The sequence below is a fragment of the Chamaea fasciata genome, unplaced genomic scaffold (genome assembly GCF_029207755.1).
Source record: "Chamaea fasciata isolate MVZ Bird 193981 ecotype frontalis unplaced genomic scaffold, bChaFas1.0.hap1 SCAF_3, whole genome shotgun sequence".
Classification (NCBI taxonomy): domain Eukaryota; kingdom Metazoa; phylum Chordata; class Aves; order Passeriformes; family Sylviidae; genus Chamaea; species Chamaea fasciata.
In genome coordinates this window covers 16,915,372-16,925,323 of record NW_027094088.1, presented here as the reverse complement: position 1 = coordinate 16,925,323, position 9,952 = coordinate 16,915,372, and the positions used below count along the sequence as shown (strand labels likewise).

General features: G+C 45.5%; 1 protein-coding gene across 1 annotated transcript; it reads left to right on the top strand.

Moving 5' to 3' along the window:
* Nucleotides 1-6,652: 6,652 nt before the first annotated feature.
* On the top strand, nucleotides 6,653-9,741 carry LOC136286515 (left-right determination factor 1-like). The gene is made up of 4 exons (XM_066178164.1): nucleotides 6,653-6,917; nucleotides 7,821-8,067; nucleotides 8,831-9,070; nucleotides 9,402-9,741. The coding sequence occupies exons 1-4, from the start codon at nucleotides 6,653-6,655 to the stop codon at nucleotides 9,739-9,741; spliced, it is 1,092 nt and encodes a 363-aa protein (XP_066034261.1).
* Nucleotides 9,742-9,952: the final 211 nt, after the last annotated feature.

Sequence of the window (9,952 nt, the reverse complement as noted above, 5' to 3'; positions counted from 1 at the left end):
GAACATTGCAGCATTATTTGAAAACAAAAGAAAATTAGGGAGCTATTTTGACATTTGTTCCTGTGCAATTCTCAAAGGTGTAACAAATTGCTCGGTCTAGACAGAAGGGGAATGGAATGAAGAGGATAAATAATAAATCACCACTAATAGTAACTAGTTCACTAGATTTTAAAAATGAGTTAATGATTTGAAATTTTATTAACTGATCTAAAATCTTTTAAAATGCATTTCAAATAATCTACAGGCCTTTAAGATCATTCTCCAAAGAGACATCAGCACTCTGAAGACAAAGAAAAGCTTCTTGCAAAAGTTCAGTGCAATGCTTACAGCCTCTTTCTGTTTAAAAAGAATGAACATCAAGCATAAGGATGAGGGAGTATAGTCTGATCCAGATGATAATTTCCAAGATGGTTTTGTACCTCTTGAAACTCCCAGCTTCCTGGAAGCCTCTAAGACATGTTCTCCCTGTATGAGCCCAGCTCACCCAGTGCTCAGACACACAGGCCTGGTGTTGTTGCTGGACTCATTCAGAATTCTGCCTCACCATTCTTTTGATCACAGTCCTAGTTGCTGTTAACATCAAGGACAGAAGTCATGTGCAAGTAATTATTTTTGAAACTGAATACATCTAAGTTCCATGGTGTAAAACCCACTGACATGCAATAGCCCCAGAGTCACTTAAGCATCAGATGTTGCAGATTGAAAACAACCATGGGAGTTGTTTAGCCCATTTTCTTGTTGTTACGGGTATCTTTTTACCAATCAGTGGATTTTCTAAGGCACTGCCCAAGCTAATTTTGAATATCTCAGTGAGGACTAGAAGCCTTTGGGCAGCTGCTCTTCACTCTATCTGATGTGCGAGATAAGAGAAATCTAAACTATCAATTCTGTCTTGTCATCTCTGTGTGTCATCATTTTATTTTGCCTTCTACAATCTTGCATGGGATTTTGTAATTTTCTGCGCAAGTAACAGCACTTTTTAGAGGTTTTTGCACTCGACTAACAAATTATTGTTTTGCACAACAGCTCATTATTTTTAGCAAAAGTTGCTTTTAGGTCTCATTCATCTTGGCCTTTTATCTTTATTTTTGGCCTGTAGGGAAAAAAAAATCTTCCAGCAAAGTTAGCAATGCAAATTATTTAACTTGTCTTAACACGTATTTCATAATCTTTCTGCCTTTACAGCTTCTCCTGGTAATAGAAATAAACTACAGCTACTAGAATATAGTGTTATGCTTTCTCTATCTGAGTTGGGGAAAAGTGATTCATTTTCACTCTTTCTTAGCAAAAGAGGACAGTCTGTTCAGTGAAGTGAAAGTTATTAGAGCTAAAATTAACTGGAGGAAATACAATCCATAATTAAGCCAGGTTACTCAGTGCCACAGATGCAGTATGAATAGTATTCCAACTGTATTAGCATAAGAGGAAAATGGGGACATCACTCGTTTTTGGAATGTCAAATGCCACACAAACTTGGCACAGAATCAATAAGGGGTATGGGACACTGAATCTGCATATTAAGGCAGAAGAAATGTACTTTTGAAAAAGACTGATAAACTTCTACAATATAAATACAAATGCAAGGAAAAAGCAGCATTTTAACTAGGCCAATAAATGGACTCTGATCAGAAATTAAGTGGTGCTCCCACAGAATTCAGCTATTTCTCAGTAATTAGGACATTCTTTAATGAAGTGGACTGTGGTGTAAAGCAAGCAATTCAGGGCTGTATTCTTATTTATCTGATTCAACTACATGAGCTAAATGTCAGTGCTTTTGCCAGCAGCCTATGCTGCAGCCATCCAAGCAGTGACGAGTCCTGCTTCCTCAGCTACAAACAAGGAACAGACTGGGGTGGTGGGGAGGAGACTGCTGAAGGCATAGAAAATGCTGTATTTAAACAGTTGTGTTTGCTTTTCTGTAAAAAAAAAAAAAAAAAAAAAAAAAAAAAAAAAAAAATCTTGAAGATCTCCTTTCTGCCAGAACACTGGCACTTTGCAAATGCTGCCAACACAAACCCCTGCGAGCGAGCCAGCTGACATCAGCTGACCAAGGACATGGGGAGACTTTGGACATTTTATCCATTCCTCCTCAGACAGACAGCCTTTTGTCCTGGCCATCTGACCGAAACAAGCTCATGAAGAAGCTGCCTATGGATGATATGCTTATGTCAGTGCAATCTGAGATACAGAGCCCCAGAAGAGAAGAACCCAATAGGATATGATCTTTCAGATGTTTCCATTGGAGAGGGCCAGTTCAGTCTGGCCTATACTGGTGGTGAGGAAAAACAGTCTCATGTCCTTGCCTAGAATAAATGAGCTGGACAAGTTCTGTATAGCTCAAGCAGGTGATTGTTTGGACCACAAAAGTTGTTAGTGAAACTGGCTCCTCAGCAGGAGACTGAACACTAAGGACTGAGGGTGCAGCATCTTTGGAATGAGATCTATGCACTCAGAGCAACCATGATTTGTCTCAGACACAGGACATGAAATTTTATTTCCCAGAGTCAGGTTAGTCAGAGCTCACAACACAGACCTAAAGTCCCTTTTATGACTTTATACCCTCTGGAAGGGGGAAGGGAATGCATGGGGGGCGGGTAAGTCAGGTGATACCTGATTGAGCACAAAGCCTTTCTGCACAAAAATTAACAAGGCCAAATTTTTGCAACAAATCACAGCCACCAGAAAGATCAACACAACGGCCTTGAGTGGCTCTGCTGTTTTTAGTCTTGCCATGGGAGACACCCAGATGCCTTGTATTATCAGGCCTTACCTTCTGGAAACCTTTCCATGCCAGATACTTGCAGGGCAAGCTGAGGCCGTGGGGAGCAAACTCCATGGAGCTGTACTGGCCCACAGAATCCTGAGTGCTTCTGTTCTGTCTTTGTACACTGAACAAGCTATTCATGCTCTCCTATGAAGGCTGAGAGAGATGGGGTCGTTCAGCCTAGCGAAGGGAAAGGCTCTGGAGACACCTTAGAGCACCTTCCAGTACCTAAAGGGGGCTTACAAGGGAGCTGGAGAGAGACTTTTGCAAGGGTATGTAGTGACAGCACAAGGTGGAATGACTTCCAAGTGACAGAACGGAGGTTTAATTTAGATTCTAAGGAAATCCTTTATTGTGAGGATGAGGTGCTGGAACAGGTTACCCGGAGAAGTTGTTGCTGCCCCATCCCCAGAAGTTTTTAAGACCAAGTTGAACTGGGTTTGGTGAGTTCCAGACTCTCTGTCTAGACCTATTTGAGTCAGGGTCAGTCCCTGCAGAGCAATAAAGACCCCACCACCAGCACAATCCATGACAGCCAAAGAAGAAGCTAAATATTCCTGTGAAATCTCACTTTGAGGTGTGTAGCCTGTGTTTGCTGGTGGGAATACTAATTTTGGGGCACTGTTGGGTGGCTGGTGGGTGCATTGGTGAGGCAGTGTGAGAGGGGCATGCCCTCATGCATAGCCTGCAGTTTACTTCCAATTTTGAAGCCTCTAAATGTAACCAGTCTCTTCAGCAGTGTTTTGTTAGCTGTGTAAAACTTAGTGTGCTTGGAGCTGAAAAAGAATATGAAACAGAACTTGTAGTTGAATTCTTTTTTAACTTGGCATATTTATACCTGCATCTCAACCACTCCTATTTTTACTTCTACACTCCTAAATTCAGAAGGCCCTGACTATAAGGAAAACCAGACCAAAATCTACAGAGTTTTGTTCCCATCTCTGTACAACAAATGTGTTGCACAAACATGGGCACTTCTTGGACCACACAGAAATTGTTGCCTTTCACATCACTCAAGCAAGGGCTGTTTTAATATGGGCCCAGCTGTAATACTAAAGGGTTATGTCAATGGCAATTGAAATCTTCAAAAGTTTAATATTCAGACCCTCAATACTGCCAATACATTTCAAATGTTCTTGTTTCCCAGGATAATAGCTACATAATTATGGTAAGCCTTTCATACTTTCTCTTTGATCCCACTGGACTTATTTACCAAAAATCATTGCACAGATGTGCCCAGAAAATGTCTTAAGAAGTGTTTGTAACAAAATTAAAAGCTTAAAAGTAGAGAATCTCTCTCCACTAAGTACTGGCTTTTATTAAAACTGGGAGTTGTTCATACTTCACCCCTTTGCAGTCTCTTTGAATCCTCTGTTTGACATTTCAAAAGTGCCATGCAGGTTCTAATACACATTACACAGAAAGAGCTATTATAAAATTCCTGACTTTTTCTTGTTTGCACGACAAAGGGGGAATGGCAAATCCTCCAGTTGGACCAGATAATCACTCTCTTGTGAAAAGCCTGCAATACACATCCTCTGTTTTCTTCTTAGCTGAGCTTCAAGTGTGTTTGGTCAATAATTTTATTTTGGGTGTGAAGCCTATAAATCACCTTCCAATACACATTGGGCAGTGGAGAGCCCTGGTGTATTAGGATTCAGGCACAGGAGAAATCATGTCCAGATACAGGAAAGCTGGGTGCTGCTGGAGCAATCAGACATTTTCATTTCATCTTGTCATGGTCTTTTGAAGAACACTCACTGCAGAGTAAGACCATTCTCTGGAGCAAAGACTGATTGGATGGATAAATAAGTATGGGACCATGTCTTCTGACATAAGAGAGAGATCATTACAAATCCATAGACTGCAGTTTTATCCAGGTGACCATATAAACCTAACAAATTCCCTGCTGGAACTGAGCTGGCCAACACTTAGAGAGCCCTTCCGCAGAAAACTTCGTCAGTCATCTGAACATTGCTCAGGTGGTTTCCAAGCCTCAGACACAGCTCATTGTGAGACCAGTTCTTTTGCCCCGACCTCTGGGAATCACTATTGTGCCATTTGGCTGGAGAGACAGTCCTGAGGAAGAGCTGGGTGTATGGAGCTTTCCTAAAGGGCTGAGGGGTCCCAAAGATTTCAGAATAAAACCTTCCCTCTTATTCACAAGTGCAGGAGTATTTGAATGAGCTGAACTTGAAGCTGACATGCGGATATTTGCCACAGCTCTTTGTGCCTTGGGAATGGATGTCTTTTGAATTAATATTTAAATGCATGTCTAAAATTCATCTCCGGAGAAAGATGCTACACAAAGTGCAGGATTAAAGAATGCACTGCCTTGGGCCATGCGCAGTCTGTTATTTTCTAGTCTGTTCCATTTTTGTCTTAAAACTCAATTTAGCTAAATAAGGTGCCCTTTTAACATCTAACAGAGGCTTTATCATGTTTAAGAAGACAAGTTTCGTAAAAGGTTGTAAAGACAAAATGAGCAGTAACAGAAGTGTTGAGTGGGGCTCTTTCAGACTGCTTTATTGCCTTCCCCTGAGTACAAAACAGACTGCCTCCCTCAGCAGACACTTGTTTTAATGGGAGATGAGCCACAACGGGGTAATTTTGTACAAGTTCATTACATCGAATCCTCCAGTCAGACTGTCCTCAGGGCACACCATACAGCCTGGGCATTGGGTGAAACTGGACCAATTTTAAGTCATTTACAGAGGCATATCAAATCCAAAGGGCCTTTGATGCTGAAGACATTTGTATGTAGGCTCAGGTATGTGGCTGCTGGAGAGGATGTGAATCTGCCCCAAGTGCCATGGTCCTTCATGCTTTTATCAATCACATTTTATTTCTTCAATTCAGTTCTCCTGGGATTGGTGCCAAAAATAGATTTCCACATCTTATGCCAGCAAAGGTCAGGGAAGAAAAGGGTGTAAGTTTCCAGTTGAAATGTTACTAGGTGAACATCCAGCCTCCTCACCCCAGCCTTCAGATCAGCTTCACTCTCCAGACCCGGTGCTCTCTTGTGGCTGTTAACAGCATTCAAAATCCTGATATTCTTCTTCCATGCTGGGGAATAGGGCAGTGGTTCCTCATGTTCACTGAGAAGTGATCTGCCTTTACATAAAGCTTTCTTCTTCTAAGCATGAGTATTATGAAATCCACAGGAATCCATAAAGAGTGATTTTCTAAAATGTCACACCCGTACATTTTCCACCTTCTGTCATTCAGAAGCAGCATAAAAGACCATAAATCATTCAACTGCTGTGATTCACTGCCCTGATTCATACACTTGATACAAATACTCAGAGATCAAAGTGGAACATAACCCCACCCCTCCACCACCACCCCAAAGATTTAAATGATTTTTCAGTGCTTGCCATGAAAATGGACTTCCAGCTAAAACTCAAGTTTCTCCTGTTTGGTACTGGCTGTTTTAGGTAGCAAGTTCTCTGCAGTAAAGATTGATGCTGCCTTTAAGAATCATATGGCATAGTACATAAAGCAATGTATTCTGCAGTTGTGCTTCCTCCCTAGCAAGGCTGAAAATGTGACATGAATTGCTCAGGGGGCTTCTGTGCAAATATTTACAGGGAATTAAGAAAAAATAGAAATTTCTTCCCTGTGAAGGAATCTGGGGGCTCCCTAAACCTTCTTGTATTAACTTTGCAGTGGATGGAGGTGTTAAACTGGCATGTGTCTACCAACAGGGGAGTGATCCTTTTAAGTACTTTGCTTCGTCCCCACTTGTGAAATTTGTTGTGCCAGTGGGACGAGGCTGGCTATAAAACCCCAGCACCGGGGACCTCCATCTAGCTCGGGCAGCCTGCCAGCACATCTCTGCCGAGAGCAGCCCCAGGGAGATCCCCCCTTCATCCTGGACGGAGGACGATGGAGCTGAGGTGTGCCTGGATGCTCTGTGTGCTCTGCCTCGTCCTCACGGTCCAAGCGTTTACCCAGGAAGGGTTCAAGGAGGTGATGCTGAAGCAGCTGGGGCTGTCCGAGGTCCCTAAATTTCACAAGAGAGACTTGATGGATCTGGTTATCCCAGACCACGTCAAGAACAAGTACCTGTCCATGCTGAAGCGCCAGAGGGTGAAGCGCCGAGCTCTGCCGAGCCTGGCTGGCATCCTCAGGGGGATCCCGGGACACACAGGTAACGTTTCTGCTGCTGGGAGCATCCCAAGCACCCTGCTGCCGCCAGCGGAATCTGCCAGGGCTCTCCCCGCCCACTGCAGGATGGGCAGAGGCAAACCCCCGAGGGGAAAGGGGAATGAGGGTCGGGTTTGCCTCCAAAGCTCAGCTGGGCAGAGGAGGTGTATGCAACAGCATCGTAAAGATTAGCACGCACTCTTTGCGAGAGTGGGTGAGGGGGTCCCACAGTCCTTCCAAAGGTCAGGATGCTGCTGGAGCTTGAGAGAAGCCTTGGTACCCTGGGAACAGTCTGGGCAGGTGGGGGGGGGAGGGGGGGAGGGGAATAAAACAGTGCAGGCCATGTAGGTTTTGGGTGAAATCTACAACAAGTCCTCTAATAGGAATCACACCTCTTGAAGGACGTTACACTCTGTCTCATCTCTTTTTTGTCTAGGTTTGTTTTTTACAGGAAAAATTATCAAGGAGGAAAGTAGCCATATAGATACAATAGTGGCTGCACAAGGGCAATTGGAACTTACCGTGCTTTCAAAGGACGTACACAGCACCCTGGGCAGCAAATGAAAATACTTTTTCATTCCAAGTGGTGCAGTTTCCTGCTTTCATGCCCAGCACTGGCACAGAGGTGCACACCTTTTGAGGTCAGCTCAGTTTGAGGTCGTATTATGTCAGAAATTTAGTTCTTCCAGGCTGCAGAGGCTCAGACATAGGAGAATAATTAGGGCATTTGCAAGACATTGATTCAAGTATGCATTAGAAAAGCTGTGTTTAGTGCCTGTCTCTGCCGAAAGGCCTCGACTGGGAGCATGGAAGGAGTGTGTTGTGATGATAATTATGCATGAAATGTGGTGGCTTTGCTCAGCAGGATGGCAGTGACAGACCATCCTTATTGTCCCCAACTGCACAGGTATGATGGGAGAAGTCCTCTACTCTGACACAACCACACGCCAGAAGCTGATGTTTGACATGGAGGGCAGAATACCTAAAAACAGCGAAATCACAATGGCTGAACTGAAACTCTTCAAAAAGCCTCTGGACAGAGCAAACCTGCCTGCCAAGCAGTCTCACAGGCCTGTCTCCAACGCCAGAGTCAGCGTGTACTGGGTGCAGCGGCAGCACGACGGTACCAACAGGACCTCCCTGATAGATTCCAGGTAAGAAAGGGGCCTCTGCTGGAGTTACAGCGTTTGAGTCCTCTGGGGTGCCTTTGGGTATCATGTGGTTGTGCCTCAGCTCAGTCTGATGGGTTTTACATCTGTACCACCTCGTTATAAGGCCTCTAAACCCAGAATGAGCTTCTAAGAACGGATATTATGCTAAGATGGCAATATATGATGATTATTTGAAATAATCTCTGAAATTATGCCATGTACTGCTACATCTTCCCCTCTAAAATCCCCCACCTGGTTCAATTCTCTGTCACTAACTCAAGTGGGTTAGTGGTTGCTGGTATTCTTTCCACTGGCCATTTCATTAGATGGCTTAGACAAGTAAATTATGCAAAAAGCATCTGATTCTGTAATGGTGAGTTCTGTGGAAGTTTTGCAACCCTTGAAGGCAGAACTGGACTAGACTAGAAACTTACGGTCCTAATGCAGCTTAGACAGGAGCAGGTGGGAGCCTGGTGTTTACCAGCCTGTCGTCACCAATACTGAGGCTGCACATGATCCTGCACGACCTAGTTTTTTGTATGAGCATGTAGAGAGGGGTTTTTCTGTCCCTTTGGTGTCTGTTAGATCTGCATGCTTCTTTTTGAGGTAGCAATTAAGTGCTATGGATGCTCACCCAGAGCAAAAATGATCATGCAATCTAGGCATGTGACGATCTACAGGAAGTAAATTATCCTGCTGCAATAATGGGGCTGTAAGCCCCGGATTTATCTGATGGGCTTTTCTAATGCCAGCCCTTGTCATTCAGGCTGGTTCCTATTCGTGAGTCGGGCTGGAAGAGCTTTGATGTGACCCAGGCTGTGCATTACTGGCTGCGAAACAAGAGGCAGGAGCCGATGTTCCTGGAGGTGTGGATTGAAGGGGAAAGGGTGGGCAGCTATGCCTCGGAAATGGCCAAAGCCGTGAGCTTCACCTCGCAGGACCCCAAGGATAAAGCCCTAGGCAAGCCTGAGCTGGTGCTTTACACCCTCAACTTGGATGACTATGGGTATGTATGAAACCTAAATCTGTACTGTCTCTGGTGTAATTTAGTCCCCTAATTATGGTGGAGGGGGGCAAATCCAGGGTGAGCAAACCCAGGGTAGGCAGCTCTTACCCTCACAAGTGTTTACCAGCGGTGAATGAAGTAGTTGGAAAGCTACTGCTGAACCTCGCCTCTCCTCTTCCCGTATCTGTTGTCTGAATCCTCAAACAAACCCTAAGCACGTCCCAGGTTTCATGTCTCAAAGACCACCTGTGCTATTAGCAGCAGGGACGATTTCTCCCACTTCCCAGTTTCTGCTTACAGCGCCCATCCCTGTTTCTCCCTTGGTGTCCAGGAGCCCTGGGGACTGCAGGGAGGAGGCGGTGACGGGGAAATCCACGTGCTGCCGGCAGAAACACTACATCAGTTTCCGCGAGCTGCCGTGGGCGCAGCACTGGATCCTGGAGCCGGCGGGGTTCCAGGCGTACCGCTGCTCCGGGAGCTGCCTGCAGCTTCCCCGCGCCCTGCGCCGCCCCGGCTCCGGGCAGCGCTCCTGCGCCGCGGCCGGGAGCTCCGCGCTGCCCGTCATCTACCTCGTCAAGAGGGGCAACCACACCGAGATTGAGGCGGCCGAGTTCCCCAACATGATCGTGGAGAGGTGCAGCTGCGTCACGGATGGCGTGGCGCTGGTGTGACCGGTGGGTGGCCTGGGGTGGCATCCATTCCCCGCAGCCCTGCCGAGAGCCCGACCCCCAGCCCCAGGGCCAGTGATGAAGGTACTGGGGGCTTCCTGCCTGCAAGGGTGAGCAGCACTGGGGCTCTGCTGCCCTGCAGAGAGAGTGCACTTAGAGACGCTGCCCGTGTAGATGGGCTCAGAGGAGCATGCATTTCACATATATGAGGGGT